Source organism: Lupinus angustifolius, chromosome LG02, assembly GCF_001865875.1.
Source record: "Lupinus angustifolius cultivar Tanjil chromosome LG02, LupAngTanjil_v1.0, whole genome shotgun sequence".
NCBI classification, from domain to species: domain Eukaryota; kingdom Viridiplantae; phylum Streptophyta; class Magnoliopsida; order Fabales; family Fabaceae; genus Lupinus; species Lupinus angustifolius.
Window position 1 is genome coordinate 3,931,349 of NC_032010.1, and position 18,492 is coordinate 3,949,840.

Here is an 18,492-nt window from a genome sequence, read left to right on the forward strand (position 1 = left end):
TTGATTAAAGCAATCAATGGTTATAGTATTGCAACAAATCGGGAGCCAATGAATTAGAAAAGAAAGAGTTGTAAAATTGAATTTTGAAGAGTGAAGAATGTAGAAGAGGTATGCGCAGCAGAGCTCTCAAATTGAGAGTTCTAATACCATATTTCATTTACTAGAATATATCTTGTTATTTTCTTATTGATTATGGATAAGTAGAAGCCTAATTTATACAAAGAAGAGTTGTTGCTTGGTTAACAAGCAAATGGCAAAGAAAAACATAAAGATGGCAATAATTAAATGCTGCTTCTGAATGAAGTGAAGGATGATGATCATGGTCTCAATAATTTTCTTGGATCTATAACCATGTAAAGTGAATTATTATTTGATGCTTGAATAATTGTTGTAGTTGAAGTTAACTTTCGGTCATATGACAATGTTATTTCTATACAAAACTAGGTTGAGCAAGTAATATATGCAGGATATATTGATGTGGCTAAGGGTGTACATAAATATATTGTATTGTTTGGGTATTACTAAGGGTATCCCCTCCTTTTTGGGGTGTGTGGCTGCCCCTCTCAACAAGTGTCCCTCTCAGGAATGAACCCTTAACCTTTTAGTCTTTGTAGAGATCTAACAAGCTTTACAGAGCAACATCTTGTTGGTAGAAATCTTATATTTTCAGGCATAGTAGACATTATATGTAGACATACCAGAAGTGTAAACTAAGATGTTAAATCTAGCTGTAGAGTCATTGGAAAAATATGTTTTGTATAGCCGATTTGAAAACACATTATAAAGTGGATTGATGTGAGTGGGAAAATATGAAGATAACCCAAATCTCAAGATGGGTGGTCATGAACATTTGAAGATGTAAGAAAATGTTAGCTTGGGTGTTATATCTAGTTATTATACAAATAATGGATTTGAATGATATATGTGTGCAGATTCTATTGAACTTTAAGTCTATTTTGTTCTTACACTTCATTGTCTTATATTTTGTACTTACACTTCATTTCAGAAATATGCCTTCGCAGAAGGTTGAAACGAGTTATCAAGACACGGTCCATGATGTTGCAATGGATTATTATGGTAAGCGGGCTCACTACTTCCTCTTCTGATCACACAATTAAGATAATTTGGGTGAGCAATACAACCTCTCAACATCTTGCAACTCTAGCTGGTCCTCAAGGTCCTGTTTGGGAGGTAGCACGGGCTCACCTAAATTCGGTTTTTTGCTTGCTTCGTGTTCCTATGATGGTTGCATCCTTTTTTGGAAGGAGGATAACCAAACAAAATGGACCCAAGCTCATGTCTTTAATGACCACAACTCATCTGTAAATTCAGTCGCTTGGGCGCCTCATGAGTTGGGTTATGCTTAGCTTGTGTGTTAATTGACAAGGATGATGGCAGATCAATTGCTTATTGCACAAGCAAACCGTTTATGCAAGTTTAATTCATTAGTCTAAGTTATGTTGATTTTTGGTATTGTAACTTAGATATCATTTTTGCATAGCTTTTGCCTTGGCTGTTTTCAGGCTTGTTTCTTGCCTCTTTAAGTTAGATAACTTGGTAGTTATTTAACTACCTTCTATATATAGTTTGTAATCACTCTTGGATAACAAGTTAATGAGAATATCCAAATCATTCACACTTTTCTACTTGCTTCCTTTTCTCTCAATTCTTGTCCAGATTCATTCTCCAATTCACTGTTCCTCATCTCCTCAATTCATCATTGTTGTTCCTCTTGAGCTCAATGGAAGCTTATAATCTTCACATGGTATCAGAACATCTTCGCGAATTCTCTTCGCTTTCTTCTCCAATTTCACTCTCTATTTTCTGCAACTTTTCAATCTAGTGTTCATCAATGGACAATCGAATGATGAATTTTATTAATCCTATTCAAGATCCTTCTTCACCTTTCTCTATGCATCCGAACGATAATCCTGGAGCAATTCTCGTCTAAACTCTTTTGAATGGTTATAACTACCACGGATGGTCACGTGCCATGGCAATGTCTCTGAAATCAAAGAATAAACTGCAATTCATTGATGGATCTCTACCTAGACCATTAGTAGATGATTCAAACTTCCATGTGTGGGACAGATGCAACACATTGGTGATTTCCTGGTTGACTCATTCCATAGAAGCTTCTGTTGTGCAGCCCATACTATGGATGGAGACACCATTTGAGATTTGGCACGATCTCCGTGAGAGGTATTATCGGGGAGATATATTTCATATTTATGAATTGCTTGGTGAATTTCATACATATAAGCATGGAAACATGTCTATAGGATCATATTTCACTCATATAAAAGGTTTGTGGCAAGAGTTAGATAACTTTAGACCAACTCCTACATGTTCTTGTTTAAACAAGTGTGAATGTGGACTGATTTCAGTAATAAGAACATACAGAGAATATGATAATGTTATCATCTTTCTTAAAGGATTAAATGACCAATATGAGAGTGTACGTTCACAAATAATGCTAAGGGAACCTTTGCCTAGTGTGAGCAAGGTATTTTCTCTGTTAATTCAGCAGGAAAGACATTTGAACATGCATATAGTTGAGCCTAAGATCCTTGTTAATTCTACTGAGTATGGATATTCTGGAAGCAATTCTGAGTATAATGGTAATAGATCTACTACTGGTAGATGTAGATCTTGAGGAAGAAATTACACCAGGGGAGGTAACAGTTTAGGCAGATTTACAGGAGGAAGAGGCACTAGAGTGTGCACTTTTGTTTTCATAAATCTGGTCACACTGTTGATCATTGCTATAGAAAGCATGGATTTCCACCAGGTTTGCAAAGAAACAATGCTGTGAATAATTTCACAGTAGGCAAGTATTCAGATGATGATGGAATACTTGGAAGTAAACCAAGAGAAGAAATGGTTTCAACTGAGAATTCTTCAATGTTGCAGTTCACACCTGAGCAACATAGAAGTTTACTTTCCATTCTCCAACAGCAGACCAATTTGCATCAAGGACATAGCATCAATCAGCTGAGCACAATTTTACATAACACCAATCCTAAGCCACTAAGTGAGTCACAAGGTACTAGTAGTTTTTGGGTAATGTCATGTTCAACTAAGTCTTATGATTGGATCCTAGACACAAGTGGAACTGATCATGTGTGCTACATTCTCTTTGTTTTCCACACTTTTAAACATATTAAACCTGCATTGGTTACTTTGCCTAATGGAGGTCAAGTCTCCACAGATGTTTCAGGCACCATTATGTTCTCAAACAAATTGTACTTGACAGATGTTCTATACATTCCATCATTTTGATATAATTTGGTATCTGTTTCCAGATTGACACATACAATTCCATGCAAGCTAATCTTTATGAATGCTATTTGTCAAATCCAGGAATGTCCATCATTGAAGATGATTGGTGTAGCTAAGTTGAGATATGGTCTTTATGTGATGAACATGCCACCTATGCCACTGACAAAGTCTTCAAGTCATTCTATTGTTGCAATTGAAGATAAAAAGATCAATTCTCTTACAAGTTATGATTGTAATCTTTGCATAATAGACTAGCACACTGTTGAAAGATGTTTTTCTACTTGCTTTATTGAGGCAACAGTAAGTTTCTGATTTTTTTATTTAATGGCAGGTCGATTCTTTGCTCGTCATCTCGGCTTTGTTGAAATAAATTCCAACGCCGGTATAATGGTTTCAAGGATGGACCTTTAATCAAAAACTTAACTTTATTGAATTATTAACAATTTCATATCATCCTGGCTTTGTTGGAATAAATTTCAATGCTGGTTTAATAGTATAAATTTAGCAAATTAATACAAGTGATATTTAATTAGTTAGTGACTTTATTTATTTACTTCCTTTTCGGGTTCCTTTTAACCATACCATAAAGGTCGGTCTTATTTTATTAAATTAACCATACCATTTCTTATGAAAGGTTGGTATCAAAGAATAATTAAATGACAAGAAAATAATGTTAGAAGTTAACTGTACCAGGTCAGAATATAAATGACTGAAAGTAAAAGTTAGTAGTTAGATCACTCATTATAACTGTGTATTTTTCCTTTTCACAAAGATACAACTTATGAATTAAATTGCACTTTCATTCAAGGTTTCTTTCTTTGTCAACAAATAAAATTTATAAGTAACACTTTACTATTTTACATTTGCATCTCTTTCAAGATTCAATTGTAGTATAATATAGGGTTATGTCGAACCACAAGGAATTGCCTAATAGAATATTATTATAAATATGTTATATTACTAGTAATGTTTAAACATTTTTTGGTTGATTTTGTTTAAGAAATATTGACAAGTAAACATAAACATAAAACAGCTATTATGCACAAATTCTTGAGGAGGGAATTGGTTTGGAAATATGGATTTGTTCCTACACTTAATTTATTTTGAAAACATTACAAGTTATGTGTTATACATTTGGTTAATTCCATACTTCATTTCTAAATCCTTCATCTAGTGTCCTAGAATGTTAATATGATTTTCAAACCTTATGAAATACACTAAATAATAGTTAAGTGTCACTCGTTGGAGCAGGTTGTCACACTCTACTTCAGGCTCCATTAACTTTATTTAGACTTGAACTTAAGTTGCTTAAAATAGAAGCTTGATAAGGAAAGTGAACTAAGGTGTAGGTTATAATTTTTAGTTCACTTGTCAACACTTTAAGAAAAAGCATTTTTGGATCATTAAATCAGATTTTAGGTGATCAAGCTAAAACCGCATTAAGAACTTCATAAAGAATCAAAACTTAACCAAAAAGTAATAACTTGAATGCATTGATTTCAGAAGATGATAAATTAAAGAGAAGAAATTACACCAAATCCAAGTCAATTTGTAGAAGCGGGAGCCATTTATCCATGGATGAGATGCTTTTGGTCCCAAATGAGATTACAAAATTATGCTTTTGCATCTCATTTGTCATCTCCTTTCTCCTCTTGAATTAAGAAAGAAAAACTACAAACTACACTTACCTAAGCTACTTTGGAATGGAATTTCTCCAAGAAAACTACAAGAAGAAGAAGAGAGAATTCGGTTCAAGTGTGTGAATGTAGGAGTGAATGTTAGAATCAAGAATGAGATGTGTTTTTTCCTTTGACGTGCATCCCTTTTATAGGCCCTCCTGGATCCCGCTAAGATGCTTGGTTCCACCGCCAAGCTGTTGACCAAACCCTTCAACATGGGTTTGGTCACTTGGCCAAGCAGCTTAGTCACCTGCTTGAGCTGACTCACCGAATCTATGGTGGGCTACTTCGCTCAGCTATTGTGAGCTACCTCTGAAAAGCCTGTGGAGGCTACTTGGAGTCAGGTCATGCATGATGTCATAGTTACTTGGTGGCTAAGTCAACTTGACCAAGTTGCTGGGTGCAAACCGCAAAGCTGTCTATTGGCACCGCTGAGCTACCTGCTTGAGCAGCTCTGACCGTGCTGGTGGTGATGTGGCCTGGTGCTTGCTGACCTGGTCAGGTGTGTGGTTCCACGTTGGGCGGTCCAGGTGCTCCACTAAGCTGTCTGCTTAAGCAGGTTGGCTTGTGCAAGACTTGTGTTCTGACTGTGTCAGGTTGGTTCTAACCGTGTAATTTTGGTCTGACCGTGCCAGGTTGGTGTCTAGGTCACGCTAGGCGTGATTTTGGTTCAAGCTAAGCTGCTTAGTGAGAAGCTTCATGTTGACTCCACAAAGGCCAAATTTTGATGAGTCATGCTTATGTGTTAAGCATTTTGGCCTATTTTGAGCACTTTGTATGCCTTTGATAAGTTCTTCTCTTTTCTAGCTAAATCCTACAAAATACAATACAAAAGAAATATGCAAAACATATATACAAGATTTTGATATTTTATCCAAAAAGTGTTGAATTAAGTTGGTTTTCTCAATTTATCTAAGGATAAGTGCCATAAAAAGTGTATGAAAATTAGGTATTTTTGGCACTTATCACACACTTATCTCATAAAAAATTGCTTGTAATGCAAAGACATTTTCCATTCATCAAGTGTAATAAAACCTTGGACCCTTGTCATGTTTGTCATTTGGCAAAACAAAAGAGGTTACCTTATAATGAAATTTTCTCAAAGTTTTTGCTTCCATTTGATTTGGTACATATGAATATTTGGGGGCCATTTGCTACACCTAGTACATGTGGACACAAATACTTCTTAACAGTGGTTGATGACAAGTCTAGATTTACTTGGATTTATTTTCTTAAACTCAAGTCAGAAGCCTCTACCTTAATCAAGCCTTTTGTGCATATGGCATACACTCATTTTGGTCTGAAATTAAAATGTATACGAACTGATAATGACAAATAATTTTACATGCAAGATTTTTACAACACTAAAGGCATTTTGCATCAAACCACTTGTGTGGAGACACCCCAACAAAATGGGATTGTGGAACGAAAATACCAACATATATTGGGAGTTGCAAGAGCACTCATGTTTCAATCTAACACTCCTCACTATTTTTGGAATTATGGTGTGTCACATGCAATACATCTCATCAATAGGAAGCCTACTCTTTTTTTGCCTCGTAAGTGTCCTTATGAAGTCCTCTTTGGTCATATGCCAAACATATCATACTTGAGAATTTTTGGTTGTTTAAGCTATGCATCTACTTTGACATCTCATAGGGCAAAGTAAGATCATAGGTCAAAGAAATGTGTTTTCTTGGGATTTAAACAAAGGGTCAAGGGTTATTTGTTGCTTGATCTCAACAATAATGAAATTTTCCTCTCTAGGCATGTGATCTTTTATGAACATCTTTTTCCTTTCATATCAAAACACCTACACCTACTTCTTCCGCTTCTGATTTTGTCCAATCTGTGTCTATACCAATTTCTACTGAACTTATTAACCTTTTTTATGGTATTTCTTTTCCTGAGATATCAAGCTTAATCCATCCACATACTCTATCTTCACCTCAAAATATACATTCTCGATCTAATAATTTTGTCCATAATGGTCCAATAGATACACATACTTCCACTATTAATCTCCCACACATTCTTCCTCTAATTTTCCTATTGAGTCTATTGTCCCTATTTCATCTCCTAATATTACTGCTCCAAGACAGTCTCAGAGAATCAGGCACAAACCAAGGTATATATAAGACTATCATTGCACCTTGGCATCTAAGACAAATCCATCAATCTTGTCATCTTCAATGGTAATATATCCTTTGTCTCGGTATTTATCTTATGATAAACTTTCAGATGCTCACAAGCATTACTCTCTTGCTATCTCTATTGTTGATGAACCTACTCACTATGTTGAAGCTATTAAAAGAGGTTTTTGGAGACAAACAATTCAGATGGAATTAGATGCACTAAATAAAAGTGCTACATGGATACTTACTGAACTTCCACAAGAAAAGAGAGCAATAGGGTGTAAGTGAGTTTTCAAGGTAAAGCACAAAGGTGATGGCTCTATTGAGAGATATAAAGCCAGGCTAGTGGCTAAAAGGTTCACTCAAACAGAAGGTATAGATTACCTTGAAACTTTTAGTCCTGTTGTTAAGATGACCATTATTAGAGTCATCTTGTCTTTAGCCTCTACACACCATTGGCATCTGCAATAATTGAATGTCAATACTACTTTTCTTCATGGTGATCTCATTGAATATGTGTATATGAAGGTACCACCTGGTTTTCAAGTCCATGAATCCTCATTTGTTTGCAAGCTACATAAATCATTGTATGGCCTCAAGCAAGCCAATAGACAATGGCATGCTAAGCTTATTAGTGTCCTTATTCAATCTTGATATTTGAGAGCTTCCCGGATCATTCCTTTTCATTACGTCCACTTCATCCAGCTTTACTATAATTCTTGTGTATGTGGATGATTTGGTTCTCACTGGAAATGATTTAAGGGAAATTCAAGCAATGAAATTGCTTATAGATTCAAAATTTAGCATTAAAGATCTTGGTCAATTGAATTTCTTCCTAGGCATGGAGATAGCAAAAAAATCTCAAGGCATTCTTCTCTATTAGAGAAAATATGTACTGGATTTGCTTGAAGAGTGCAGGTTTCTTGCTTCCAAACCTTGCTCCACTCTAATTAAGTATAATGGCAAGCTTATTCACTCACAATCTGGATCTCCTTTGCTTGAGCCCAGTTCCTATAGAAGATTAATGGGCAAATTGTTTTATTTGACTCACACTAGACTTGATCTCAGCTTTGCTGTTGGGCATCTCAGTCAGTTTCTCTCTACACCAACACATGATCATTTTGCAGCAGCCATAAGAATCTTAAGATATCTCAAAGGATTCATTGGCACTAGAGTCTTCTTTCCAGCTGAAAATGACTTGAGAATCAAAGGCTACTCTGATTCTGATTGGGCTGCTTGCCCTGATACTCGTAAATCAGTATCTGGTTATTGTTTCTTCCTTGGAAATTCACTGGTTTCTTGGAAAAGCAAGAAACAACATATTGTTTCTCGTTCTTCTGCTAAAGCAGAATATCGTGCCATGGACTTAGCTTAATGTGAGGCTTGGTGTTTAGTTTGCTTACAACAAGAACTTGGGTTTGCTCATTCAGAACTGGTTCAATTATATTGTGACAACTATTCTGCTATGCACATTGCTGCTAATCTTGTGTTCCACGAATGCATAAAACACATAGAAGTGGATTTTCATTGTATTCGGGAACGTGTATAATCCAACCTTTTGCATTTGTTACCCCTTGCTTCTTCCTCACAAATAGCCGACATACTCACCAAACCACTTTCTCCTCACTTGTTTCAGAAGCTTCATTCCAAGCTTGGCATGCTCAATGTTCATATGCCAGCTTGTGGGGGCCTGTTAAATGACAACAATGATGACATATCAATTGCTTATTGCACAAGCAATCTGTTTATGCAAGTTCAACTCATTAGTCTAAGTTATGTTATTTTTGGTATTGTAACTTAGATATTTTTTTTGCATAGCTTTTGCCTTGGCTATTTTCAGGCTTGTTTCTTGCATCTTTAAGTTAGATAACTTGGCAGTTATTTAACTACCTTCTATATATAGTTTGTAATGACTCTTGGATAACAAGTTAATGAGAATATCCAAATCATTCACACTTTTATGCTTGCTTCCTTTTCTCTCAATTCATGTCCAGATTCATTCTCCAATTCAGCATTCCTCATCTCCTCAATTCACCATTGTTGTTCCTCTCGAACTCAATGGAAGCTTATAATCTTTACATTGTGGATCATCTGATTGGAATATTCATGTTTTCACTATAAGAGCATATGGTGGTTGGGACACCTCAAAGATTGACCAAGCTCACCCTGTCGGTGTCACTTTTGTGTCATGGCCCCCCTCAATGACACCTCGTGCTCTTGATGGTGTTGGCTTGCTTGATCCAGTACAAGAGTTGTGATTTGGTGGTTGTGATAAAATTGTGAAGGTATGGAAGCTCACCAATAGACTCTAGAAGATAGACTGATTCCCTACTCTTCAGATGTATACAGATTAGGTTCGAGACGTAGCTTGGGCACCCAATTAAGGACTTCCTAAATTGACTATTGCTAGTGCATCGTAAGATAGTAAAGTAATTGGAAACATTTTGGTTGTGGCTGATGGAAACAACAATGTGACATTATGGAAGGAAGCAATAGATGGGGATTGGCAGCAAGTGATAATAGTGGACCCATAAAGACGTAGAGTTTGATTTTTTGAGGTCTTGCTTTTAAATTTGAAAGTTATGATAAGAATTCTAATTTTAAAATGCAACTGTCGTCTTGTTTCTTTGCATTTTACACAGTTTAGTAATTGTGCTTCATAATGTTGTAGTTTCCTTGAACTTTACGATCCATTGAACATTCTTCGCTTGCAAGAAGTTGAATAGTTTGAGTTGTTTTGCATTTATATATTAGAATGATGTCTTTAAAATGTATAATGTGTCACTTCATTGGAATTTTGGATCTGTCTTCTGAGTTGCAAAATTTTATGCCCTATTGAATTTGAATCATGAACAAAATTTTATAGTTGTGTATGCTCTTTCCAATTGTTTGTTCTTTCATAACTAATTTTGATGTAGATAAGAATGTTTAACTTTTAGGTTATGGTTTGGGGTTAAATGAGGAGAAAGTTTGATGGGAGTCAAGTTTCCTTAGAAAATTGTTGTAAAGAAAAGAGTACAATTTTCAACCAATATGAGTAGGGTGTCCACACTTTCAAAATATCTGCCACCCACAAGTAACTCTACAACACAAACCTTACAACGTTTGCACTTTGTGACACTAGGGGGAATCGTAGAACTCTAAACCTTCAAATGGATCTCGGACTCAATTGTTGATGGAAGTACCCCTCCTAAAAGGCTAAAATTCAATCCAAAGTGATACAGAGAAAGCACATATCCCTTTGCAGTACCAGACAATGCAATGTGTCTTCATTTTGTAGTGGAGAGGTCTCACTAATCCTAGATATAAGTTGTAATTGGAATCTTCCTTCCTAATTTTCTTTCGGACATGGTGTTACTCTGTTTTCAGATTATACTGAACATCTTAAAATTCTATGGAGTCAACAATTTTAGTCCATTAAGATTTATTGCATTCTCTGTTATATTTTAATAGTTTGTATATACTAACAAATAGATATAAGCAAAATGAGTTATAACCATCTTTCACATAGATTTGTCCCGTGTGCTTTAGTTTTTGTCTTTTATTTTCATTGTTCCAAAAAAATTATATTTCCATTCTGTGTTTTATACTGGCTACTTTTATGGAATGCATTTTGATCTAAGGTTAGAACGTAATTGAACTCTTAATTTCTATTGTAGTGGACTTGATGGAAAACTCCTTTGCGAGTGGCTTATATTATTTTGTCTATCTTTGTCCTTGGGGATTGTTTTTAGTACTATCAAGGGTATCCTCTCACCTTTTGGGTAAGGAACTAATCCCTTTTGGGATGTGTGGCTGTCCCTCCTAACAATCTTGACATTTTGGGTAAGGAACTAATCCCATTTGGGAAACTATCTTGACCTTTTGATCATCTTAGGGATCTAGTGGGGCCTTACACCACTAAACCAATGCCTTGTTGGTATTTTGGTCATCCTGGAAATCAAATACTTGATCATTTCCTTAGGGATTATCATGGATAATGACATTATATATTTTCAATGAGAAAATAAAAGTTTTTTTTTTTACAAGATTTTTGAGCTCGTCTATGTTGGAATTAGAGGATTCCTGTAAAAGGAAACTTGCTTATATTTGCCTTAATAAAAAGATCAAATTTCAAATACGTCTACATTGGAACTTGGTCTTGTTTTTAGCAAATTTTTTGTCTAGTTGTAAACTTGGATGAGAATACCACATCCCCAATGGTGGACAACAATTTTCCCTTAAATGAACTCCACATCTTATATTTTACAATTTTCCACATTTTCTAGTAAATTAAGTATCTCAACCTAATTTTCACTTCAATTGTGGAAATAATTTTATTCCAAAATGTACCTAACAATATACCCACATTTCCATATCCATTTCACATTAATTTGTCAATTTATAATTAAAACAAAATTGATTTTTAATAAATATTAACACAGAAAAAGGAAAGAATTTAAATTCTTGTCGTAACATTTGCTTATAAAACATCAAACCAATCTTGTTGAACCTCTAGTTTGATACAAAAAAATTTATTATCATATTATAATGTTGGATTCAAAAAGTAGGTAGAAAAATGTAATTTTGTTCAAAGTTGCTTATTCAATCTTTGCTTTATAATTCTTATATAAGGCTTATACAAAAATATTTTATTCATGAACACATTTTTAATAGTTTTTCATGCTCTACGCATCCCATCATACACATAAAGAGTGGGACTCTAAGTGTGACCTTTTTAATTATGTCGATTTCTTCAAAGAAAACATCGCTTCTTCGGGCTTGTGTGATCCCTAGAGTGAGCAAAACCTATACTATGACCTGTATGATCGCTAGAGTGAGCAAAACATGTATCATAATGGGAGTCGACCAAGGTCGTATTTCTCCTCATCCTTCGTATTGGTTGTTGACACCACAATATTGTATCTTGCCTTTTTTCAAGGTGTCAAAAAGGTGTTGCATCGACATATATAGATCCAGCATCCTTTTTACAAAAGTTTTCCCCACGCTAATGGAATTCACCTTTTGTCCTTGGTCGTGGTTGGGGATCAAACTTTTAATAGTATTGGGTCCTGCCTCATCTTCAGAATCAAGCTTGCCGCAAGCCATAAGGTTCCTCACTGCCATCTTAAACTATTTGCACTCCTCGGTGGAGTGTCCTAGTACATCCATATGATATTTGCATGTCAAATTTGCATTGCACCAAGGGGTAGTTTAACTAAATGGGTCGAACAGGATATGGTGCAATCATGTGCAATTCCAACAATCATTGAAACAAGTCGGCATTGGAGATGACTAATCCCAAGAATAGGGGTAGGTTTTGAAATGATGTATTTTGTTAACTTTGTTGGCAATTTGGAGTGGCTTGAGTGTTGTGTTGTGGGGCATGTTTGGCTATATGATTGGCAGACAAGAGGGGTTGTGTGAGTGGAATTATAAGGTCAAGGTTGGTTGTTGTATGTAGGGCATACATAGTTATAGGATTGAGGCACATTGTTAACTTGATAGGTAGGTGTTTGGTCAAAAAGGGTGTATTGCGATCCCCTAGTTGTTGATAGTGCACCTAATTAACTTTTCTTCTCTATGGCAATCCTTTTCTAGCAACACTACTATCTACCTCACCTATTTAAGCTTTCCATATTTGTATAACATATTGATTCTATCACTATCATCCATTAGTTCCCGAAAATCTTTGTAAATAACTCTAGCCATTATCAAAAAATATCATCTGAAAGACCCATTCTTTTTCTTTTGCATTGACTCGAGTTGCTTCAGAGATAGGGCAAAATCCATGTTAGATTTTTATTATTCCATGAATAAGCTAACAAGTTCGTTCCATCAGGAGACGTGAATGAGGTCTTATTGTAGGTATCGTTCGAGCGTTGGACCAGTTTTACTCTCATGGAATAAATTTTGAATTTTTTTCTCCCTTTCACATCTTTTTTTATTATTATTTATCTCCTACTATTTATAGCATAGTTATAAAAACCGTACCGTACCGGCCGGTTCAACTGGAAAACCGGTGAACCGGGCTCCTAACCGGTACGGTACAAGTGTTGAACCGGACAAGTATCAAAACCGGTGGACCGGTCGGTATTTTACTAAACCGGCCGGTTTATGCACATGTTTTTTTTTTTAAAAAAAAAACTTAAAAACTTAAAAACCCATTACAATGTGACTCATCTTTCCAACCCCTCTTCAACACTTCAAATGCACATGCTTCCAATGGATACTTAGATTACACATTTTGGTTCGTAACATTCGCGTGTAATCTCAGTGACATTTGTGTAATCTTAGAGTATTGTCTGAAGATAAGATTTGGTAGAAAAATATAATATTCATATAAGACAACTTTGACACGTTGGTGTTAAATGTTAAAACTCCAAATTTATTTATTTTATACGGTGAGTTGTGAACTTATGTCATTTATTTATATTTTGCGGTTGTTAAGTGATATTTTTAGATTGATATATGTTTTTTAATTTAGACTTTGCATTTGTTAAAAACTTAAAATTGTTTATTTATATGAATTTTGAGTAGATTATAAATATGGATTATAAATTTGAGTATCTACCTATTTGAAATATTTTTGTTATAGGTTTATATATATATAAATAAATGTAGGTATGTCCGGTTTAACCGGCATGCGGTTTAATTACTGAACCACTGGTTGAATCACTGTATCACTATACCTGTCCCCTGACCGGTTTGATAACCGGTACGGTTTTAACAACACTGATTTATAGTAGTATGCTTTGTAACATCTATAAAAAAATTCATTAAAACTATTGAATTTATTAAAATAAAATAGTCTACAAACCAATATTTTATAACCATTGGTTAATAATCCAACAATCAAATGAAATGAAATTGGTTTTAAGACATCTAAACTAGCTAAAAAATATGTTTCTTGTGATATTCATTTTAGAAAATCACAAAGAATAATTATAAAATCTCGGGTTGAGTAAAAATAAATATTTTAACTTTATGAAACAACATAAATTATCATTACGCCTCTTTTTGGACAAAAAATCACTAATAACTTTATAAAGTGGCAAAAGAATAATACACATAAATAGATTAAAATAATTTGTTGACTATATAAAATCACACATTTACCATAATACCCTTTCAGCCTTATTTTTTTAGTTATCTACAAATAGGACACACAAAATTAGGTATTCATGGTGATTTAGTTTTTCATCTAGGATCATCCATCTTTATGTCTTTTAATTTGATGGCATAAGTTATGATTAATAATTGTATTTATGAGAACAATATTACAATTGTAAGAATCTTCATAATCATTTTATTTTCTTCTAAGTTTTCAAAATTACAATAAACAGAAAATACTATATGTTAGCATCACCACAATTTTTAAACACTTCAGAAGACATGGTGCACGTTTGAGAAGAGGCGTGTACTTGCAAATTAACCATCATGGTTTCCACCTAAGTCACGAATTAATTACAGGTATGCAGGATTTAATTTCATAATTAGAAGCACAGAAAATACATGCAAGAATAGTTTGACATTGCCTATACATGAAGGCGATTTTAGATTTTATTTTTATTTTTAACTAGTCAGAAGTAGAAAATATAAGTATTTTTGGTACTTAATTTTCAAACGATCCTGAAATGGAAATTATTTTAGAAGCTACTAGCTAGAGAAGCCACAGAATGAGATTACAGTAGATTAATAAATTTCGGGAAATATTTATTTATTGCATGAATTGAGCTAATGCATTCTTCAGAACGTAGTTTGCAATGATTCCATTGGTTTTCTCCGTTGGATGGAATGAGTCCCAAAATACATATTTAGAAGCATCCATGCAACTGAAAAGACTGGCTCTGCTGCACGAGTATCCCATCTCAAACATTCCTGTAGCACAACATGCCATCGAGGTCACCTGAAACCCTATGAATACAAAAATATTCTAGTTAATATGTTTAATAGTTTAATTTACTATTTTTTAACTTTACGCTAGATAATATTGTAGTTAATTGTTTAATATGCAAGCTCATGGACGTACTTCATTTAAATGCATTGTCATTCCTATTCCATTAACTTTTTATTAATGAAATGTATGATCAAAACAAATCAAATTGAAATAGCTCATTTATTGACTAAAAAGTTCCTGGAATAGAGTCTATGAAAAGAAGGTAGTTTATAAAATGTAAGATATGTCATAAAGTGATTGATTTATACTTGTGTGTATGAAAATTTGTAAGAGGATATATCATTACTCACTTGAAAAACAAAACCTTCATAAATTAAGCTAACATGTTAACACATTTCACTCATCTTATATCACTTATAATTAACTCTTGTTTTAATTGTGATTAAAATATATAGGACAAAATAGTACTTGGTTTTTATTATTTAGTTGTAGCTTTGACACATTTCACTCATCTTATACCACTTGGTCACTTTAGAAAATCATAAGTATTAAAAAAAAATTATTTGTTTGTTATTGTGATTATTAATGGAAAATTAAATAGAGTGCGATAATTTCAGTATGAGTTAAAATATATTCTCTCTTATTTTATAAGTGTCACTTTCTAGTATTTATTCCTATTTAACTTTTGTTCTCAAAATTTAAGATAATAATACTTACTTCATTATTAATTATACCCCTACCATCATTATTATGAAGGCAAAACACTAATCTTGGAGTAAACTAGGGTGGGAAGTTAAAAAAAAGTATAATAGAAAAACAGTCACATTTTGTTAAAAAAAAGAAATGATTTTCTTGATTTGCTTAAAAGAACCTAAAACACCAAGGTCCAGCTAGATCCTTTAGACCAGGGCACTAAGCTTTGATTCTTGGAAAAGACACTAGTCACACATTTTAAAGGGATTAGTCCTTACCAAATTGTGAGAGAATATTATTGATAGTATAAAAAAAACCTAAAATGACAATCTAAAATGTAACATTCAATGATATTCTGAATTGCATTACCGAAATGAAAATTAAAGTAAAACAAATCAAACTGAATGGAGAGAAACTTACCATATTGGGCGGGTTTGTTTACAATGTGTAACAAAGCATCATAAGGATTTGAAAATACCAATCTGGTCCCAGGAAGATTCTGCTTCAGCTTAGTGGTCAACTTATTGAGCTTATCATTGAACTCCAATGCTATGTTATTGTAACTAGACACACAATCATTCCCACCAGCAAAATTTGTTGTTCTTTCCAATGGCAAGCACCCCATTGGAGGTAACCCTCCTAATGATATCTTCCTAGCACCAAGAACATAAAGTTTCTTGATGAAATTTTCAGCTATCCCAGCCAGAAAATTCTGATACTCACTTGGTGTATATTGAGATGCCCTACCAGGGATTGCATAGTAGTTTTCAAGGAAGTCATTTGTTCCCAGACTTATTATGTGCAATGATTTGGCTATTGTCTCTTTTGCTCTCTTTTCTCCAAGATATGCACCCAGTTTCTTTTGGTATCCCTTGTAGTACTCCAACTGCTTCCATAATGGTATCACAGACTGCAATCAAAAGTTGAAAATAATTTAATGTTATATTTTATGCAGGCATGCATATTGGTTACTCCATTATAAAATGTTATCCACATGGGGAGGAATTTGTGCACATTATTCAACTAAACATGCAAAGTAATTTAAACAATATTGTGTTTTAAGTCAAGCATAAAACAGCAAAAAGAAAGACAGGTAGTCAGGTAAACCTTATTGAGATCTCCAAAACATTGACTCCAGTTTTAATGTAGAGTAATATATGAACACATGTTAATATTGTAATCACGACTGTATTATGTATTGAACTTCATTTCAGTGACCCATGTAAAATTTCACTTCAGAAGTTGAGCCTTAAGAAGTAGCTTAGTAGAACCGACTAAGTCCTTTTTAATTTTGCATCAAGGTTTTCTCGGTAGACAATTAGAGACTATCCATACTAGGGATCACTAATGTGGGTTTTGTAGTATATCCTGTGTTTAAAATTGTGGTTACAGTAGTTATAGTAACAATTACGATTATAGATGTAATTACTATGATTGAGTATTGAAGTTGATGTAATGTGTATTATGGTAAGTGTGGTGTGAAATTTTTTATTAAAAATATTTTTTTAAATTAATACAGTCTAATGCAATCTAAATACAGTTTCATGCAATTATGTTGTGGCTACATAATTGTAATTCCATGCAATTACTGGGTGAGGTAATTGCAGAAGTATTTGCAACCATAACAGTGTGTACATATACAATCAGTAATTTGATATAATTCACAGGGAAAACTAATAGAATAATTAAATTCAGTTACTACTTACTAGAGTACAAAGCAAGAAATAATTAGAGATTAAGTTACTAATTTAGTGAAAATTGAAACTAGTATTTAATAATATGATAAGACGTTATGTACCAAAGAAATATTTGCATGAATCATTCCTCTAATAATATCTTTACATACCAGTATATCAGAAGTAGCGTTGTCATAACCAGTAGCAGCAGAAGCAAAAGTGACCCCAGTGGTAAAGTCTGAGATACTATACTTAGGATCCAAGTATGGTGGTACGTATGGCTTGATTCCAAAGGCTTGAGATATGAAATCTGTTGGTATTCTCCCATTGCTGAACCTCCCTGTTGGCTTCCCACCTTGAAAGTCACGGCCATATGGTTCAAAATTGCTCCTTGCAACCGTTGGTATGAAATTGTTATTCCCTGCATCCACGGATGAGTCGCCGAAGACGATGATGGCCGGAACTTTAGCACTGGTTTGGGCAGCCATGGAGAGCAATTGAAGCAAAGGGATGTATAACAAAAGGGAGAGCCTTAGGACTTTCCTTTGTCCTTCCATTTGGAAAGTGTGTTTAGAGTCAGCAGTGAGTTGTAAACTTGTGCTGTGGAATAAATATTGATTTCGAATATTAATTGAAGTTTCATCATTAGGTGAAGTAGTTGGAATCCATAACTTCTAAGCCTCTTTGCCAATTTGTACTGTTTCTTTTTTTTTGGGTGAGAGAAGAATGTTTTATGAACATTTTATTGTTTCATAGAATATTATATGAACCATATGTGATACTGGCATTAACTATTAAGAAAACTGACATCGTCGTTTGTTTTTCTTTTGCTTTTCTAATATAGAGAATATAACAAATTAGTAACGACTTGTTAACCATATCAAATTAGGGAGCACAAGAACAATGATTTTCTTTATTAATGGAGAGACAAATATATGACTTGTATTTTTAATAGTAAAAGTATTATTTTATTGCATAGTATGAACACACATTTTTGTCCGGCTCATAAAAGGTCTAACACTAGTCTTTTTTTAATATATATTATTAAAAAATAAAATTTTTAATTTATTTCGAAAATAATTAAATAATAAAACAAGAAGTGAAAAAGGAATCTGGTTGTTAACTAGATTAAGAGAGTGGAAAGAGGT

The 18,492-nt window shown here is 33.9% G+C and overlaps 1 protein-coding gene and 1 pseudogene across 1 annotated transcript; one reads left to right on the top strand and one right to left on the bottom strand.

Moving 5' to 3' along the window:
- LOC109328742 lies at positions 1,011-9,450 on the top strand (annotated as a pseudogene).
- On the bottom strand, positions 14,607-17,950 carry LOC109333435 (GDSL esterase/lipase At2g04570-like). Its single transcript, XM_019568922.1, has 3 exons — positions 17,515-17,950; positions 16,089-16,578; positions 14,607-14,992 (listed from the first exon to the last, which is right to left on the bottom strand). The coding sequence occupies exons 1-3, from the start codon at positions 17,899-17,901 to the stop codon at positions 14,796-14,798; spliced, it is 1,074 nt and encodes a 357-aa protein (XP_019424467.1). The 5' UTR covers positions 17,902-17,950; the 3' UTR covers positions 14,607-14,795.

Excerpts from the sequence above, each read along its gene's own strand:
- LOC109333435 (XM_019568922.1), bottom strand. The coding sequence starts at position 17,901 with ATGGAAGGACAAAGGAAAGTCCTAAGGCTCTCCCTTTTGTTATACATC. Across the intron at positions 16,579-17,514 it reads ACGCTACTTCTGATATACTG|TCTGTGATACCATTATGGAA; the intron begins GTATGTAAAGAT and ends TTTTGATTGCAG. Across the intron at positions 14,993-16,088 it reads AAACAAACCCGCCCAATATG|GGTTTCAGGTGACCTCGATG; the intron begins GTAAGTTTCTCT and ends TTGTATTCATAG.